At 40.4% G+C, this 21,362-nt stretch overlaps 1 protein-coding gene across 2 annotated transcripts in view; it reads left to right on the top strand.

The window, feature by feature from the left end:
- NTS (neurotensin) overlaps positions 1–21,362 on the top strand; it is a 100,856-nt gene that overhangs the window by 65,609 nt on the left and 13,885 nt on the right. The window contains exon 3 of one of the 2 annotated variants that reach the window (XM_086936827.1): positions 11,392–11,616. In XM_086936827.1, the coding sequence (XP_086792953.1) occupies positions 11,392–11,616 (225 nt within the window). Of the gene's footprint in view, positions 1–11,391; positions 11,629–21,362 lie in introns of both variants that reach the window. The other variant, XM_086936832.1, reaches the window with a different exon arrangement.

Genomic DNA, 21,362 nt, shown 5'->3' with positions numbered 1-21,362 from the left:
AATCGCAAAATTAGCGATTTTAAACAAAAACAAATGATGCATCTCAAAAAGCATTTTTGGAATCGCAAACGGCCGATTTTAAGGAATCGCACCGTTTGCGACTCCAAAAATGCTTGATGCATGTGGGCAAGAGTGACTTTAAATTCCCCACCCAGGGCTAGTGGTCCAACAGGGGGAAATCCTCATCTATGATTGTCCCATAGCAGCTGTTCACTAAGAACATATCCCGACCTCTCTCAAGGTAGAGCAGTGGAAAATGAATAATGTTTTGCAATTCGTAAAAAAATAAGCATATACATTCAATTATTTTCTTCTGACAAAACGGTCATAACACATATGACATGCCAAGGAGGAATTCGTATCATGGTTATTTTGCAAAATGACTTTTCGACTTAAATTTCTAAAGGTCTCATCCACAGGGTTGCAAGTTCATTACACTGTTAACCAACATTTGACTTACTCCTATCGTTTCATGAAATTCTTTAGTTGGTCGTTTTAGCATAAGATAGAGTGATACAGATCTACAGTCAGTTTGATGGAATGGCATGGACAATGCATTTCCTAAAGTGCAGGTTTCAAGTAATCCAACACATCAAAGCAAAGGATTTCTCTGCACCTAGAAGCCATAATATAAGCAAATCAAAGTTCAAACCATCAGGATCTGGTTCCCTTGCAGAAGAACTCCTTCTCACACTATCATTAAAACTGTAACATTTTTCTCTTTGCGATTATGTGATGCCAGATCCTGGACCCATTTAAAATGGGCTTCTACAGGATGCTCATCTCAAAATCATTTTTCCTTGCTTCTTTTCATATCACTACTCCTGTGAAGGAAGGACTTAAATATCCCCATACTATTCCTGCCTGGCAGAGTTTCCATATATATCAAAACATGTTTGACCTGTAATTTACATCTCAAGCTGTGACAGCATCTAAACTGTGATTATCACTCAGCATCCAAGGTTTCCTTTAATGTTATGCCCTCCTAATCCGAACATGACATATACAGGCAAAATAGTAGATAAAAGCAGAGGAAACATCCTTCCTCTATACAGTGCAATGTATTTGAACATAAAAGTATTCCCCCCTGTGCTGGAAATGTGTGTATCCCTGACATTCTGAATGGTTCACCTTCCATGTCCACTGAATCCATATTCTTTTTTCTCTTATATTATTCTGCTCTCCTGCCCACCCGGCTTTACACCATCTTCCCACACTCTTGCTTCTTCACCCCACCACCACTGTGGCCCAGTCTCCCTGCCATCCTTAGGAGTTTACTGATTTAGCACTCTGTGGAATACATTGTAACTTTATTTCCCTTTCTAACACCCGCTCCAACGCTCTGTGCACAGGCGTTTATGTCGGTGTTTTGTACTGCTTTATAAGCAAAAAATATTTTTGTAATGAAGAAGAATCCAGCCACACTGACCAATTCCTCTCCATTCCCTGTCTAATTGATCACCTTTCCTATCTATTCTTCTTTTTTTTGCAAGAGTTCCTGCACTTTAAGCACTTCTTCGAACATCAAATAGTCCTCTTTCAATTTAGGGCGTTGCACTCTTTGCCGATGTGCACCAGATGCTTTTAGAAACTCTTACCCTCTACTCTAGGAAATAGTAATGAAGTTTGAGATAATCCATCTTTCGTTTGTCGTTCAAGCAGAATTTCATGAGCATTCCCAATAGTCAGATCTGTCCACTGTGGTCAAAGGTTAATCAATTAAACTTCCATTATTGTCTGAGCTAAGTGTATTCTTCCATTGTGATTTCCGTATCAGCATCTGCCAGAATGCTAAATAAATAAATTAAATTAAATTGTTGTGTCTTATAAAGCGCACTGCTACCCGGAGGCCTCGTAGCGCTATAGACCGCTGGGGAACCCGTCCTGGCTTTCCCTGTGAGATAGTCCCTCCTGGGGGTCTCCAAGGTGAAACCAGGCATCCCCGGCGTTTGTGTGGGGCCGTTGTGGAGATGAGGCAAGCTAATGCCCAGAGTTGCCGAGTGTGCTCCCTGGTCGGAGTAGGCACCGATGCGAGAATTATCAGTCCGCTGATCCTGGTCCAAGACCCTGCCGCGTCGGGAATCGAACCCTGGTCCCGGGCCGTTCTCTGCACTCGGGTCTGCCGCCTCTAACCAGTGAGCCACACCTCTCCACACCTAAGAAATGACGATTGGACCTCTGGAAGTGTTTTACTCTATAGTATTCACCGTATTCTCTACTGTACTAATGACGCCTGCAAACTGCTCCATTTTCTCATCTAAAGTCTCCAGTTTGTTCTTTATATTTCTCTTTTTGATGATTTTTGCATTTTATTGGAATTCTGTACTTCTAATAGGATATTCAGTGAAAAGGTCCATATCAGCATTTTCTATTTGCCATTCCTTCTTTTCATTCCCCTGAAGATTTCAATGTTCTTTTTTCTCAGTGTTTCTGTTCTCCTTTCCAGTATCACTGTCCCGTTTGAGCCAAATTTGGTTTGCATCTTATCTCTACCTTTGGATTCAGAAGGTAGGTCAAATAGGTCTGATGTAGATAATGACCAGGATACTGAACGCACTTTCTGTTGCATTCATAGATAGACTGACTTTCAGTCCCAATTTAGTTAAGGATAAAAGTAGTTGGAGGTGGCATCTTCCATCATAATTGGCTCTGGACGAGAACTTTGGCTGCTACAATTTTAGCACAATTTTTGCTTTATCAATATCCTTCGCGTTGAGCAATGACCTTTACCTGATGAATGCGCTGATCACTTTCTTTTCACTCATGGAAAGTCTATTCTGGAGCTGCAGTTAGGACAGACTTATCTTGCAGTACTGGCATTCTGGTAACTGTTCATATTTTTCAGCCACTGGCCTGCTAGACATTTCAGGGGAGCACTGCCATTTATTTTACCTCTCGATCTCACTAGTTTAACCGAATTGTGTGGAGATTTATGTAGGTCATTGGAGGCAGTCTTTTCTCTAGGTTTAATAAAGTACCAAGGGCCTCATTACAACTTTGGCAGTATACCCTCCAGTTTGACGCAGTCCCAAGTACACTCACCCACCATATTTGGATGTTACCAATGTGCTGGCAGTTTGATGGCGGCAATCACCCAATGGAGAGAGACAGTCGTGATACGTAGCCCATAGCTTTCCCCACAATTTCATTACAAATATAATGTTAATGTGCATAGGTAAAAAATACACATATATGCATGGGACATATGAAGACAGTGCATGTGTGACAATGTCCAGCAGCACGGGTATAGGGCGATTTGAAGAGCACAGGAATGTATGAGTACCTTGTATATGTCTTTAGCGACTGCAGTGTGGATTTCCTGCATGAACAAGTGTCAGCTGCAAAAGGGGGACCTGAATGTTGAGTTCCGTGATGAGAAGATGAGTGGAAACAGGACAAAGGGTTAGTTTTAACTGTATTTCCTGCATGCCCCCCAGGTCAAGTGTGAAGGCCCACCCGCCACAGGCGGCTTGACTGTAAGGCACATCATAATCTGCATGGTGGGTATAGTGTCCAGACTTCTTCCATCAGCCACTGCAGCCTGTTACTCTGTCGCAGTGGGGTTTAGAAATTCTAGCGGTGGTGGCAGGAACAGGGCGAAATTATGTGTATGGGACTGCCAACATTGAAATACAGCTGGGAGACCAACAAACCAGCGGTGGGGGGACCCTGACACAGCCACAGCGGCAGTCCAGAGACTGCCAAAGTCAGCCAACATTGTTTATGCGGTTTAGGTATTGCTATTAACTTGAGGACATCCTTCTGATGGTACACAGTCTAAATATCGATTACTAATTGCCGACCTACACAAATATCGAGTTGGAAATATCGAAGGTACAGAATTTCGATGTCAAGAATATCGTTGGACAGAATATCGACCCTTAGGTAAGTAATATCGATATTATTTATATGGATGTAAGTAATATCGAAGTTAGTAATAACGATAGCATATATATCGATGTAACTAATTTCGATGTTACTAATATCGATATTTGTATTATTTTTATGTATTTAATTATGTATGTGGAAAGTTTTTGTTAAGTATTTTTTTTTTAAACTATATGTGTATTATTTTTATATATTAATAATGTTATTTTTAAGTAAATGTTATGTTTTAGTACCGGAGCGGGTTTTGGGTTTGTAGGGGAATAGGGTGGGAAGTAATTAAAATATACATAGTTGATTAATAATTTTTAGGAATTATAAATTAATTTCAACTAATTTTAGTTTTTATTTCTGTAGCGGGTTGTGGGTTTATAGGGGAATTGGGTGGGAAGTAATTTAATTGTAATTAATTAATGATTTATAATTTTTTTGTTGTGGATAATTATTTTATTTATAATTAATTATTAATTGGCAATTGATTATTTAAATTGATAATTTATTTTTTTAATTGGTAATTAATGTTTTTAATTGTTATTTAATTTTTTTAATTGGTAATTCATGTTTGTAATTGGGAAATAATTTTTGTAATTGGTAAGTAATTATTTAATTGGTAAATAATTTTGTTAATTGGCAATTACAATTTTTAATTGGTAATCATTTCTTATTAATTGGAAAATATTTATGATTAATTGGTAATCAATGTTTTTTAAAAAGTATTATTTGGTATAAAAAATAATTTTATTGTTTAATAATTTTTAATTGTGAATTAATTTAAGAACATATTTTTTTATAATGAAAAATATGTTATTGTTTAATATTTATTATTTGGTGAGTAATATTTATTAAATAATATTTATTGGTATTTGTTGTTAATTTATTGTTAATTAATTATTCAAATGTAATTGCTTTTAATAATTATTAATTGTTTGTAAATGATGTAGATTTATTTTAAAATGTAATTATACATTATTTTAAATATAAAAATAATTTATAAGTATGTTATATTTAAATTCTACGCTATCCAACGCTTTCCCTACTGTTGCACCCTCTGGAGTTGGAATAGTAATTTTTACCCCTACGCTATCCAACGCTTTCCTTACTGTTACACTCTCTGGAGTTGGAATAGTAATTTTTATCCCTACGCTATCCAATGTTTTCCCTACCGTTACACCTTCTGGAGTTGGAATAGTAATTTTTACCCCTGCGCTAAGCAACGCTTTCCCTACTGTGGCACCCTCTGGAGTTGGAATAGTAATTTTTACCCCTACGCTATCCAATGTTTTCCCTACTGTTACACCCTCTGGAGTTGGAATAGTAATTTTTACCCCTATGCTATCCAACGCTTTCCGTACTGTTGCACTCTCTGGAGAGGAAATAGTAATTTTTACCCCTACGCTATCCAACGCTTTCCCTACTGTTGCACTCTATGGAGTGGGAATAGTAATTTTTACCCCTATGCTCTCCAACGTTTTCCCTACTGTTTCACTCTATGGAGTTGGAATTGTAATTTTTACCCACCCGCTATCCAACGTTTTTCCTACAGTTTCACTCTCTGGAGTGGGAATAGTAATTTTTACCCTTACATACTTAACGCTTTCCCTACTGTTTATTTTTCTGGAGTGGGAATAGTAATTTTACATTCTACTCTATCCAATGTTTTCATTACTGTAGTTTTTTGGACTTTAAATCGTAGTTTTATTTATTTATGTATTTAATATTTTTTGTATTATTTTAGATACTGTTGTATTTAATTAAGTTTAAAAATATTTAAAGTATATTTAATTTTTTTAATTTATTAAATATATTTGTTTATTTTTATTTATGTTATTCTTTTAGGTGTGTAGATATTTTTGTAATTTATAGTATACTTTAATAATTTATAAGTAATTAAAATAATTAATAAAATGTATTATTAGGTAAGTATATATTATATGTTATGTTTATTTTTAGTTAAAGTTATATTATTCAATATATATTATTTATTAATTTTAAACATTATATGTTTAAATATGTTTCTTTAATATAAAAGTATTATTTACTTTATTTTACTTTTTTTTTAACAGAAAAACAAAACATATTTTAATTTACGATATTTTTAACATTGATATTTTGGTTTCGATATTTTTGTACTTACCATGTTGTAGATAGGGTGTCAATATACTTGCCTTCGATATTCCAGTGTCGATGTTCTTTAGGTCGATATTATGTCCGTCGATATTCTGTCATAGATTCACTTCTGATGAATGACCTGTTGCCCCACTTGGTTTTCTAAGTGCTCTGTCTCCTCTATGGCTGCCATTTTGCCATTATCTATTTCAATGTGCTGGGGACTCTTTCATTTTTCTAGGCCCTATTTCTGTAGATATGTTCATATTTTCCTGAATTCTTTGATGGGAAAGGTCATCTCCTTTATTTTGCACAACAATGTACAAACCAGCCTAATACCTACATACCCAACTCTGTGGACAGTGGCACTGGGCAGAGTGTATGCTAAATTCTTTATTTAGCACTAATTTTGCACCTCACATTGGTATCCTTAAGCGTATTCATTGCCAAACATGCCCTGCCCACTGGAAGACAGGGTATTTAATGTGTGTGCACTCCACTATTCCCCTCATTATTCTCATGCTCATTTCATCTTAAATTGTCCATGATAAAGGTTTCCCCCTTCTCTGTTTTACTTTTTAAGTAACCGACCTAGATGCATGAGTCGAAAAAGCACTTCCCAGCAGCTTCAGATATTCAGTCCCCCATCACTATTCTGAAATCCCAGAGCCTTTTGTCTTGAGTGTTGACATCAGAGTGCTGGTTCTGCCCCTGGGTTTCTTGAGCCGTGCTTCTGAATCGTTACTCTCTTTACATTTCTACTGGGAGCCACAGAATCAGAGAGATTCCCCAGGGACCCCGGATTGTTTGAGGGATCAACTTAGTCAGCCCCTGAAAGCAGGGGGTATTTACAACTGGGCTGACTTCAAGCAGGGCTTACATATGATGAGTTGGAAAGCCATGAACAATTTGTCTAAGGGGCAGTTAACAAGATTTAAATATTATCAACTGAGTTCCTGGAGGGTCACACAAGATTGGGAGGAGGAAGAGGAGACAAAATGTAGTAAGGTGACAAGAATTGACCAGTGAAAAAAGAGATGTTGTTTTGGTACTGGGCCTTTTTGGAAGCGGATATGGAAATCATAAAACTCAGGAGTTTGGAGAGGGTGATCTAATGCAAATGTGGCGCGACTCCTACGATATTCTACGAACAGTAGTTAAACCAGCATCACTCAAAAGCAATTACTTATTCACCACCTATAGAGTGTATTGGTCACCTGCGATGCTGTCTAAGATCTCCAGTCACTCATATAATTGCCCTAGATGTATGCTGATAAAGGCAGATGATATCCATTTATTCATGTTATGTCCAAAATATCATCCTATTGGAACTCTGTTTGTTACTTTATTGGGGAAACAATCGGGACGCAGATTTCAGTTAGTACTCGCCTAATATTTTTCAAGTTAAATTCGGAAGAAGTGCAGCTCTCAGCGAGTAACGCAAAGTTTCTGTTTTATGTGATCCTCTTGGCAAGACAGTAGATTTGTAGATCATGGAAATCGAGAAGTTAACCAATGTTTATTGAGTGCTTTAGGAATATCATATACACCAGTGAGTCTGATTTAGCATGTGACCCTACGAGTGAGAGGAAAATCTGGGCTCCATTGGTAAGGTGGAGGGAAAAGGCAATGTGAGTCCTATGATTTAGCCAATCTTGCTGTCGGCTACGGTCTCTCCTATGTGGCAGTATCAGCGGTTTTAGGAAATGGAAGTGGATACAGCAGCACACTTGTGGGTCACTACTTTTTTTTGCCTCATGGGTCACCGGTCAAGCTCCCCTTGTAGGACCTAGAGGGATTAGAGTACATCCTAACAAGAATGTTGGCAGAATGAGGACAAAAAAAAGAACCAGAGAGAACAATATCCACTTGGGCCACCCTCTTCCCGTATGGCCTGCACTGCTCTTCCTCCACTTGGCTCTCCTTCGCCAAACTATTTGTTCCAGCAATCTTCGTTTTGTTCCCCATCATTTTCCTTCCCCTGGTGTGCTTCATTAACTTAGGCAGACCATGTCATCTACAGCTCAGAACCTTTGTAAAGAACTCAGGTAAAATCTTTTACCCTGCAGCAGTGGGCTTAGTTTGATGTGCCACACAAGTGACATCTACTCATTTAGGGATGTATTTACATGTCCCTAACGCTATCACAATGTCAATTTTCAGGTCGTCGTAGTGGCGATGGGGGCATCGCCCTATTTACATGACAATGTGAAGCTACTTAATGTGGCTTCACGCTGCCTTGTAAATAAGACCCTCTTTCACGCTACACTTTGCGTGAATAGAGTGGGCAATGGGTGTTGTGGTGAGCGTTCCACCACAACACCCATTGATTTTGACGCTGCACCCTCTTTACAAGGGAGGCATAAAAAGGAGGCAGTCCCAAAATTAAGACCAGGGAAAATCTGTTCTTAACCTGCCGAAATGAGGTGAAATTTTAATTTCTCCTCGTTTTTGCTGTTTTCATGTGTGTAGCGTTGTGCAGCACATATAGAATCAGCAAACCGCCATTTATTGTTTATGTGCAGCAAGGTTTCCCTTCCTGAACATAAACAATAATTTAAAAGAATTGACGTTTTGCATTATGCAGCACACATAGAAGTTGTAAACCGCCATTTAAGGACCTTCCTGTACATAAAAAATCTTCCGCTTAACGTAGACACCCTTCCACTATGGTGCAAGGGTGTCTGCGTTGGCGCTAGGCTGCTAAATTTTGCTCCAGCGCAGGGGAAAATGCAGGGCTGCACCATATTGTTGTAAATATGGTGTTGCCCTAGCGTTTCAGAAGTGGACTAACGCCACACTCCATCACTTCATAGGAAACATGCCCTTTAGTTTCTTCTTTTCAGAACTGAATTCTCTTTGATCTGAAGCAAAAGGTAGAAGTAGCAGCATTAAACTTCATTGTTGGCACACTGATTATTAATATTTCAGAAACTGATCCAATCTAACCACCATGTGACATGTTAGTTACTCCTTCACTCATTTCTTTTCATTGGACTGAGCTGCACCTTTCAACAGTGGTTCTAAATAGCATGATACTAAGGGGCCTATTAGGATGGCGGGCGGATTGCCTCCGCCAGGGTAGCGGTGGCCACCGCCACCCTGGCGGAGGCAATCCTCCCGCCATCCTTCCCTGCATTCCCCCCGTCATATTACGATGGCGGAGGGGACCGCTGCGGTCGGAAACACCGCCCGCCTGTTTTCCGCCCCCGTCGCCTAGCGGCCGGGGCGGAAAACCTGTAACATGGTGGCGGTGTCTTGTAGACACCGCCCGCCATATTACAATGTGCATTACACAGTGCATTTCCGTGGCGGCAATGCCGCCACGGAAAGGCATGCGGAGACTTCCTGCGGGGGCCCCTTGCGGGCCCCCTGGGAGTCTGTGGCTTGGGGGGTGCACATGGGCGGTACCTATGGTACCCCCCGCATGTCAGAGTGCAACATGGCAGGCACCGCGCGGTGCCTGTCGTGTTGCGCGTTGCCAAGCAAAACGTGCACTTTTACCATTGCGGCGGGCGGAGATTCCTGCTACGCCCGCCGCAATGGTAGACATACAGGATGCGCCCGCCTGTGTGGCGGACGCATCCTAATACAAATGTCAGGACCCCCGCACTGTTAGCGGGCGGTCCTCTCCTCGGTTAGGGTGGCGGGCGGGCAAAGCCCGCCTGCCATCCTAATGGACCCCTAAGTCTTCTGGGTTCTGTGATCTCTTTACACTAATTAACAATGGTAGTAAATGGTGGAGTCTGTGACACTAAATTTTATTTTAAAAGATTTACATTCATTTAAATCAATGATATACATACATTTTAATAACCAATGATTAAATAAAAAGAATCTTTAGGTAGAAATGTTTTTTTTAAGTTAAACCTCCGAAAATATATCTAACGTCAACCCTGACTGATGTGTCTCCCTATGATAAAATATGGGGAATTTATTTTTAAAAATTAGGTCGAAAAGAAATAACGTTATTAATAAAAATGAATCTTATGTGTTTACTTTAAATGTGAAACATGCTACAAAATGTTACAGCACTATTAAATGAATTGTAAATAAAAACTATAATTATTGGAAATATATTAAATTAAATAGATCTATTTTTCTGAAGTTTATATTGAACAAACTCCCAGCTAAGGAAAATAACATTATTTGTCAATGTGCAGTAATAATTATTAAAAGTGATGTATTGAACTAATTAAAATTAATTTGGTTATGTTATTGAAATATTACGTCAGATTATTTTTGTAATTTCAAAATAAGTTATTAAAATAGTTTATAATTAAATCCTAAATATTTACTATTTTTACTATACTTTTATGAACATTATTTTTTATTTATTTATAGTTGTAACTATTGTAAGTAATTGAATTCACCCTAACATTATTTTCTACAGGGGGTTTATTTTAAATGCCTACATCCATTACTTTCTATGGGAGGGTGCAGTACTGATGTTTGGCCATGGTGTACCTACAGACTATTTACTTCTCAGTTACTTAAACAAGGAGCTTGTTAATACCAAAAAGTATTTAACTTACTCAAAAGTGTAACCTTACTCAAAAGTGTAACCTTACTCAAAAGTGTAACCTTACTCAAAAGTGTAAGTTACCTTTGTAGATCTGGCCCACAGAATTTAAATACAGTTCCTGAGTTGGCAGGCTTTAGGATAATTGAGCGCTGTGACATCCTTGGAACTTAAGGATATCTGGACTTTCGTTACGTGCAGCCCATATTTCATATATGATACTCCAAAATGGACTGCTTTTGACAAATCAAAATTGCTCTGTATAGGACAAGATGGATTTGGTATGAAAATAGAAACTTTTTTGAATAATATTTAAGGAGCGGAAGGGAATGGTATTTTCCTGTTATAATAGTACAAATGGAGATTGACAAAAAAAACTACTAACTATGATATTATGTTAAAGGGCACAATGACTTTTGTTCATGTCAGAAACATAAGGAATCTGAATTAATGTGATTGAAAGAAGGCATAAATAGAACCTCAACAAAGCACCGGGTTTAAGATGATGATTATACACATATCTCAGGATTTCTCCAAGTTAATGCTTAAAAAATGTAAACAGCATAGGTCTAACACTGTGAGCAGGGATTCCTATGTGTCTGCTAATGACTGTTTCTGACTTGCGCTGTCTGAAGTTCATGCATTTCTGAGTCATATGTATAAACATTAGGCACCTCAAAAGCAAAAAAAAGCAGGCTGCTTACAGCTGAGGCAGCACCGCTCTTCTTGATCTGGTTCCAGGAAGCTTTGTTGCAGCTACACAGCAGGGCATCTCCCATGTGAAGCTGCTTATCCCTGATCAGAAACATGACTGCTGCTATGCTGAAGGCACTGGTGCCATGATCACTTATCTTCATGCTATCTTCTCTGACTTTTAGGTGAACAAAGCAGGAGCCCCCTACTGGAAGACGACCCTGCTACGTATCTGCAGTCTCATCAATAACAGAAACAGTCAAGCAGAGGAAACAGGCGAGGAAGCAGACGAGGAGCTCGTTATGAGGAAACAGTTTCAAAACACTGTTGATGGGTTTAACTTGGAAGCCATGTTGACAGTAATTCAACTTCAGAAAATATGCCACAGCAGGGGACTGCAGTACTGGGAGGTAAACAAAGAAGTACGCCACTTGAATCTTGGACCCCAAACCTCCTCTGAAAATGTGTCATTATTTTGATGTTTTTGATCCATGAATGGAGAATATATAATACGATGGAAAAATATTCACTTGCTTACAACGTTAAAAAAATTACACTGATTTGTGGGGTAGGGATGTTTATCCCAGTATCAATAATTAGCCAGAAGGATAACTGCAGTGAGTCACCACCTGCTGCTGAATTGTGTCCAAACTAGACCAAAGTTTGAATCCTAGGTTGTCAACTCTTCATTTCCGTATCTGTAAAGTGCCTATCAGTGAGCTGTTATATTTATGTGCTCTTTTATCCTGTCCATGACTGCCTTGACAAGCACAGTCATCACGGACAGAAAAACAAAGCAATGGTCCTCCCTGCATGCAAAAGGACATGGGGACAAATTTTCGACAAAGTGGCGTAGGTCAGTGCAGCAAATCCTTTTGCAGTGCTGCCCAAATATAATTGAAAAGGCAGGAATGAACCAAATTTACAAGATACAGTGCATTCCTGTCCTTTCAGCAGTACCGGCACACATTTTGTAGCTATGCGTCACTGCACGCACCCTTGCACCAGGGCACAAGGGTGTCTGCGTTGTTAGGACAATTGTTTTTGTGCAGGAAGGTGCTCCTTCCTGCACAAAAACAATAACAAGCAGTATTTGTATCTTTCTATGTGTGCTGCAGAATGCAACACACATCGAAAGATTAAAAAAACGAAGAACATTTCTCCTTATTACGCGTGCTTTAGGGAAGCACAAGGTTTTGGCATTGCCCCAGGTTTAACTGATGTTGTAAATCTGGGGAAGCATCAGATTCCATGGGTGTTGAGAGGGAGCACCCACAGCAACACCCATGACAAGACAAGGACTTACGCTGCCTCAGCTGACTTCATATCTACAAAGCCATGCAGGGTGGGTTTATGTGGCCTTGCAGATATGCCCCCCTAAGATTATAATGTAAGCACAAACCTAGAGTTCAGCAAAAAAAACTGGGGGATCACTGGTCCATTTTCAAAACATAACATAAAATACCACACCACAACACATAATTGATGTTATTAAACGTAACCCTGCACCCGCATTCTGGACCAATCCTGACTGGCTAATATTTGGAAGTGAGCGTAGAATCAAGAAGGTATGTAGGCACGACGCACAACACAGGATTTAGAGAAAAGGGTAGTGTTTATGGGGTAAATTTCTTTAAGGTAATTTTCAGGTGCTCCAGCAGGTGACGTAACTGTCCAAATACGCCAAATAACTGTTGGAAGGTTGAGTGCACTAACTCAAGTGTAAATGCATCACTGCATGTGGGCACTCTGTAGTGGTTCATTTGTAATGAAACTATCGACTCCAATGAATGTGACCAGTAAATGTACAATTGATGTTCAAGATCAAGGTTGGACGAGGCAATTATTTACCCTTGTGTTTGATCCTGCTCTTAAAGCACCCCGGATTATTTACATCCCTTCGAGCACCAGTCACAGCACCATCACGTTACAATTTTGTCGGTTTCACTCTAGGCACTAATCCTGTCCCGCTTGAGAACCTAACGTTTCCACTTCACTCACCGTTTATATCACTTCTTTTCGCGATGGTCACTTTTCCCCCACCCACCCCGCACACCCTTCACCCCTTCACATTTTTCCATAAATGCATGACACTCCGCATTATCCGAGAAGCATGCATCAAATGCATCACCGATAGGAATATGTTTTGTATTATTTAAAGACCGCATTTCCGCATATTGATGAGCACATAATGTTTGCATTCTTTTTTAGCGCTCCTTGATAAAGGGCCAACCGGCTCGAAATGCATCGGAGCTCGCATGTTTAAACCTTGGTTTCATCATGAATTATGAATTTGGAAAAAGTTTGAACAAATCGGAATCTGAGAGTGTATCAGTTTAAAACTTGCAAGTAAACCTTGATCTTGAACATCAATTGTACATTTACTGGTCACATACAAACGAACCACTACAGAGTGCCCACATGCAGGGATGCATTTACACTTGAGGTAGTGCACTCAACCTTCCAACTAATATTTGGAAGAACATTTCTCAGCCCCAAATTAGAACTTACTGACAGATAAATCAATGATATTGCAGCCGTAGAACATATTTTAGAAATGGAAAAAACAGTTTAAGAAAGCAAGAATAGCAAAAACGTCAGCATTGCAAGATTCTAATTGTTGGGTAAAGTGGGTTATTAGTAGTGGTACATAAGCATCTACCAATGGCACCAAGGCCACTAACACAGTCTAGAACTCAGTAGAGGTCTCAATAAATTATTCCCATGCTCAACCCTGAGCCTTTTTGCTGCAAGCATGCAGGCTTAACTTAGGAGACAGGTATGCAAGGCATTTAAAAACATCAATTTGGTTAATAATTAACACACAGTGCACAATAGAAATCCAACACCAATTTATAAAAATAGGAAATATTTGTATTTTTAAAATGACACAAAAAAAAACAATGTAGTTAGCCGGTATAGATATGAATTTGTAAAGAATACACACTTTCTAGCACTAGTCACATCATGGAGTTTTCTTTCCAAGTTGCTCCAAACTTCTGGAATTTCTACCTGAAGTTCCTCTTGAGGGTGCACATGGTCCAAAACACAGTCCAAGGGTATAGAAGCTTCAGGATGGTCCTTGAAAGTTTGGGACCACAATTACCACAATGCACCTTGACATACCCACTGGATGTGCTCCAGGCAGGGGACTCTTGGAGTTGATGCAGGTGAGCTCTGTTAACCTGCAGCTTGAAGTTAGTCAAATCTTTATTCCTCATGAAGCAAGGTAGTTCCAGATAAAACAGCAGGTGCAGTCAGTCAGAAATCAGGCCATGATGGTGAAAATCAATGTCCTAGCTTGGCAATCCTTCTTCTTTTAGTTTCAAGCAGCAAAACCGAGAGGCTCCGCACCCCTCATGCATGTATTCAGTGTTCTCTGAGGAGAAGCAGAAATGCAGGCCTGTCCTATGAGGTACAGGGCAACACCCCAGAGCATGATCCACTACCTTCAAACTGTGGCATTATCTTCTCCCAGAAAGCACTATTTCCCCAAGATTCTGTATGGCTGAACTCCCAGCAGAGAAGCAAGAACTAGTTAAACCATCCTCCTGTATGGCTCACTACATAGCTCTCCTCCCAATACCATCTGCAAATTATTGCCTTAAGCCTATCATCTGGCTGGGTAATAATGGCTGGAGTATAGATGCACCTGAGATTCAATGCCTTTCTAATTCCTCATTTGAAGCTCATCCTTTATGACCCCTAGCCCTTGCTCTGTAATTCTTGTGTAGCAGAGCTCTCTCCAACAGATAGCCTCTCGCAGGGTGAGCCACTTATCACTTCATCTAAGCAGACAGGCTACTCCTGTTAGCTCTGACCAATCAGCAGAGACCACAGGAAGACTACATTTTGGCTTACAGACTTCTGTTCTGTATATTTTAGGAACTATTGCAAATGTATCCTATACGGCTAGTATCTACAATAGAGAAACTGCAATGTGCAATTTCCCCATCATCAGGGCATATAAAATAAATTGTATAAGGCCACTGCGTTTAGTTACATGACACCTAGGGGAGACTTTAAGGGTCCTGCATATGCAAAAGTGTAGATCCTCACTCCACAGTGCTCCAAGCACTAAAGTTGATTTTGGGAGGCACTTTTATAAGATGGGGACAATGAAATGTGCACTTTCCCTATCCCCAGGCCATATAAAACATCTTTTATTAAGGTCCTACTTATAATGACATGGCCCCCTGCCCCTAGGACACCTAGGGGACACCCTGGAAGTACACAAAATGCCCAGATATTGTAGTTTATCATGTTTTAAGTGCCCCTACCATCATAGTCAAGTTTGAACACAATTTACATTTAAAGCAGTGCTGCAACACAGGGCTGCTTTCAAAATTACCTCAAGCTCTCAGAGGTGCATGGATACAAGTGTAACAAAGGCTGCTGGCCTCTAAACGTCCATGCACTATTATGTACTAGGAACTCAAAGACAGTTTTAATCTCCCTTCCCTTTTTTGTACTTGGGACTTATAGGGTAGGTCATTCCAATTATAAGTGTATCCTTATATATAGTGTACCCTCATGTATAAGTGTGTGTTTTCACTGTGTTTTCAACGGGGCACTGGTCCTGGGTCTGGTTAGTCAGAGCCTAGGGACAGTCAAAGTCAGTTGCCACACGCACCAGTCAGCACAAAATGGGGGTGCACAGAGCACACAGTATGACTTTGCAACATAGCCCCAAATAAAAGGTGGAGTGTCACTAACATACACCCTGGTAGTCCACATCAGCTAAGTGGAAAAACCTGGAAAGTCCATCCATATTGGCTTGGGCAACCCCAGGTCTGTGTTTCACTGCAAAGTCCATTCCCTGTAGCGAAATGGACCACCTCAATAGCTTTGGATTCTCTAATCTCATCTGCAGGAGCTATCTGAGAGATCTGTGGTCAGTTTGAACATGAATATAAGTACCAAACAAATATGGTCTTAGCTTTTTCAGGGACTAATTAAAGCAACTGCTTTTTCAAGGCCTTCCTCATACACCTGTGGCAACACTGCCCCAATCACTTGTTCTGACGCAGCTGTCTGAACTACGAATTATTTTGTGTAGTCAGGGGCCAGTAACCCTGGTGCTCAACACATAGCATATTTCAGAGTGTCAAATGCCTTCTGACACTCTGGGGTCCAATTTGTGGGCTTCTTCTTAGAAATCAGTTCTGTCAGGGGAGCCACAATGGTCCCATAATTCTGAAGAACCCTTCTTTAGCACCCAGTCAATTAAGGAATGCCCTGACCTGTGTCTGGGTAGTAGGAACAGTCCAATCCAAAATAGTTAGAATTTTGGCCTGGAGAGGCTGTACATGGCCTCCACCTACAAGGTGGCCCGGATACACAACAGAACCCTGCCCTATTTGGCACTTACTGGCCTTAATAGTCAGACCTGCCTGCTGCATGGCCTGAAGCACTTCCTTCAGGTGGCTTAAGTGATCCCCCCCAGGTAAAACTATATACAGCTATATCATCTAGATATGCTTCACTGTACTGCTCCTGCCCAGCCAAGACCCTGCTCACCATCCTTAGGAAGATGGCATGGATATTCTTTAAGCCAAATGGCATTAACTTGAACTGATAATGTCCCTTTGGTGTCGAGAATGCCAACCTCTCCTTTGCCCCATCTGTGAGGGCAATCTGCCAATAACCTGAAGTCAAATCAAATGTAATCGGGTACTTAGCATGCCCTGTCAATTATCTCATCAGCTCTAGGTATAGGGCGAGCATCAGTCTTTTTTAAATACTTTTTATTAAATTGAAATCCATATAACAAGAAGTTTTTTATCCATACATACATCCAAATAAATTCATTAAATATGACTAATAATTCAGAATTGGTAAATAACACCGATTGGCCGGAAAGCAGTACATCCTAAAATCAATAGAAAGGAGACAATATATACATTAAAGCCAGTATTAAAAAAAGAATAAAACACATAATATCTTGGAACATCATCCACTGCCAATAATTAACACAAACTAAACCATTGATTAGACCGTAGAAACCTTAATGATATACAGAGAAATCAGCGAGTATGGCCAAATACTATTTCATCCTGTATTGATTAATATTGCTATGTTAGAAGAAAATATGAAGGGCCTCATTTATGAGGTTTTGCCATAGGGAAGCGCAGTAGGCCTTCCTGTTGCTCTTCCCTACGGCAAAAGAAAAGGGCAGGAATGTGCCATATCTATGAGATACGGCTCATTCCTGTCCTTTTTCCCTGCGCCGGCGCACAATGGGCTGCCTACGCCAGTGCAGGTACCTTTGCATAATGGTGAAAGGGTGCCTGTGTTGCGGGGATAATAAATTTTTTTTGTACAGGAAGGGAAACCTTTCTGTACAAAAATAGTCACAAGTCTTTTCCTCTTTCTATGTATGCTGCAGACCAAAATAAGTTATTGAAAACATTTTGAAAACCTTTTTGTACTCATAACATTAACACTGTGACCTTATTTTGTCTTTATAGAGTCTACAGACCATTAGGATTTATCCAAATAAATTTGTTGCAGTAATTCCTGCGCTTCAGGGACATTACAAAATACGTCAAATCTGCCTTTGACTAACACTTTTAACTTGCTCTGTTGGGCAATTATTGCCTGCGCACCCTGTTCCTTGAACATATGTAACATTTTTACAAACTCTTTCCACCTTTTGGCTGCGGAAATCGACATGTCTGGGAAGATGCGGTGTCGAGGTGAACTGTCGCTGTTTGATGGCCTTGGCTAGAATTTGTCCTTAACCCTGAAATCACCAAAATTAACCAAAATAGTCCATGTAAATTTAGAATTGAGAAGGAGAAGCTGGCACCCGATGTGCTCGCATAAGAGTCAGATCACTATTAAACTCTGGGAGGACATGTTTTTAAATAAACAAATCAACCCATTGTATAGTCTGTTGGCCCTAGAGGCCCTCCGGAATACCCAGAATGCGGAGATTAGAGCATCTAGAATGATTCTCTAATTCCTCCAGTGTATACTCCAATGCTGTTCTCTTGACTCTGGAAGACGACAACTTTATTATTCAAAGTTTAAACTTGGTCCTCCAATTGCGAAATCCTAGTCTCTGCTCCAAGAAGCCGTGCTGGGGCCTGAGCCATGGTTTTTTAAATTTTAGTTAAACGAGCAAGGATTACATCGATTTCAGCGGATTGGGAGGCTTTCAGAGCTCAAATCTCCTCCAGAATCAACTTAAGGAGGCTCTTGACGTCCCATTGCATGGAGAAGGATCTGTTATCCTGGAAGGAGATGTCCTGAGTCGATTTTGGCCTTACTTCAGACTGCAAAGCCTGTGGGTCAGAGGATATAGACTCTACTGGGATGGTTAAGACAGCATCTTCAGGAGTAGATCGATCAGATGAGCTCCCCCAGGAGAGGGCACAAGCAGGGAAGGGGATGGAGGGGGAGAGTGGCGTCCAGCCGTCCATCCAAAGGATCCCTAAGACTCCAATCCTTACACAAATCCAAAGTGTTGTCGACTAGAGGGTGCCCCTTCCCTGCTGCCTCCTGCTCTGCAGATGACAAACTGGGATTAACTTTGAAAAGTAAAGGATACTTTTTGAGATCCTTGGTTTCCCCAGCTGAATCGATCAATGTCAGTGTCTTTATTTTGGTCGGATCTGATGGGATTGAGGTACCAGCCTTAGAAGAGGCAATGGAGAAAGGGCTAATGCTTGCATCTAGGTCAACAGAAGCTCCTCAAAGGGGGTCTTGTTTAGAAGCCTCAGAGCTTGCCATCTCAGCAGTTTCAGTATTCAAGTCCAGATCTTTCCTAAGAGCCGCCGCGCGGTTTGCCCGAGCAGCAGCCTGACCAACTCATTTTTCCACCCTTTCACCCAGGCTTGGAGAGTCAGAGTGGGCTGTTACAGTTTCTTTAGCTCCTTTGGTGAGATTTCGCATAATGTAGTTACCACACTGATCCCTTAATAACGTGGCCAAAAGTAATGCCAGCGACCCTCATCCAAGTGGCATAGGGAACTCCCAAACACCGGTGGGTAAGGAAAACACATGCACTTACCCCCTCTTGGAGAGAAACCTGGAGGTCCCAATGGCATAAAGAAAGAAAAACGAAAAAGAAAGGCTGCACCTCCAAGGAGCTCAAGTGCCAGCACTACAGGAAGTATCCAAGAAGTATTCAGGCTCATGGAGCATGCAGACTAGCCGATAACTTCCCTCAGGTCATTATTGAGCTGAAATGGCATCAGTATGTTGAAAACCAGCATGTTGAAAATCTGCTATAACCATATAGCCAGGGTAGGCATACTTGGTAAATCTGGGTTATTCGGGAGAGCAGAAAAAGTGGCTCGTGTTACTCTGATCCTGTGCAGCTCTAGTTTCCCAGCTCCCGCTGGCGCATTCGCAGAGCTTAGCGACTCGGCTGCATCCCGTGGTTCAGCTGCCTCCCGTGTCTGGCGTCAGCTCTGACTGCGGGAGTGGAGGGGTGTGTGGCTACAGCATACTCAGGTGGTAGCATGCATCCAGCTGAGCGGTCCAGTGAGCATCAGTCTTTGTGATTGCAATCAGTCCTCTGTAATCCACACAGAACCTTAACTCTTTCGGTCCACCCTGAGAATTAGCTTTGGGCACAAGCACCACTGGGCTGGCCCATGGAATGTCAGAAGGCTCAATTATCCCAAACTCCAGCATCCTAGCTAACTCAGCCTTGATGTTGGCTCTAACATGGTAAGACAACCTGCACAGTTTATGTTTGACATGTGGGCTGACACCAGTGTCAATGTGGTGTATACACCCCTCAGTGATGCCTGGGGTCAAAAGGAACAGGCCAGCAAACTGCTCCAGCACCTGCTTGCAGTCTATGTGCTGCTGGTCTGTCAATGTGGGAAACAGTACAACTCCCTCCACTGACCATTCCAACACATTATTAGAGAAGAGGTTAGGCACAGGTTCGGTTCAGTTTCAGTAACATAATCTGATCAATTCTTGCAAATATACATTCACTCACTTATCTAATTTTTCTATGAAATAAATGCAAATCAAGTAAATAAGAGGACATGACCCATGTGTTGAAAAATCACACAGCAATGATATGACAGTTTTCAGCTATCTTCTTATTATGGTTATGCTTAGCATAGTTGTTACTGTTCTACGCGGTCTACATAACTTGTTTGTTTTCTGCAGGTCTAAAACAATTTCAGCTACAACCATTTCACTCTCCCACTTTTCAGGAAAAATAGCCTTTTAGTATGGAAAATATGTTGTCATCCAATTTTAAACCAAATGATGCAGTTTCTAACGATCCCAATGAATTTATGTATCTTTAAAACATGTTTTAACTATTTTTTTGTATTCAGGTGACTTTCAATAAATAATCCTGTAGCTTGCCTTCAATTACCATTGCTGTTTGGGGTCCTAGGAGCATGGTACTGGATATCATCTTGAAGACATATATGTTGTTAAGGTGCTAAATTACTGGCTGAGGTCCCAGAGCAGCTGGATTCTGATCAAGGTTTCTCCTTTGGTCAAAGCGTGTCATCAGTACAACTTCATGTTGAGAACAAGGCTAAATAAATTACTAAAATTCAACAGCCCACTCTCATTCCTACTCTTCATGTCAATACTATTTTTGACAAAGCTCAATCACAAATGAAAACAAAATTAAAGTAGGATAATTTAAATAAAATACAGCAGAGTAAGTCATCCCAAGAGCAACTGTAAATGGGACAATGTGTCCCTCCCAGGTAGATTCCCTCAAGGATCCTCGCTAAAAAAATAGGTAATCCTCAATATATATCTCGCCAATGACAACCACTAAGGAGGCATGGTACTGACAGGGTAAGTGGGGAGTACTACCACTTAGGAGGCATGGTACTGATAATGTAAGTGGGGAGTACCATCTAAATAAGTTCAGCATTTGCACACACATGACGAAGAGCATATGATGTATGGAGTGACTTATTCAATGAGGATCAATAGCAAATTAATTAAAACAATTAATTAATTAAAACAAGCATTTCAGTTTTCTTACATTCTAAAGATGAGAATGGCAGGATACCATCTCCACAATGCAAATTGTCCAAAAATTTTTGTGATAAGCAAAGATGAAAGGTGTTTCACAAAGGCTATTTTTCTTTAAAAGACAGCAAATGCTAGGAACAAATTTGCATTTCCCATAAAGTTTGATTTTTGACTCCTTGGC

The sequence above is a fragment of the Lissotriton vulgaris genome, chromosome 1_1 (assembly GCF_964263255.1).
Source record: "Lissotriton vulgaris chromosome 1_1, aLisVul1.2, whole genome shotgun sequence".
In the NCBI taxonomy this organism is placed as follows: domain Eukaryota; kingdom Metazoa; phylum Chordata; class Amphibia; order Caudata; family Salamandridae; genus Lissotriton; species Lissotriton vulgaris.
The sequence above is the reverse complement of the archived record's forward strand: the minus strand, read 5'-3'. Positions and strand labels throughout refer to the sequence as shown.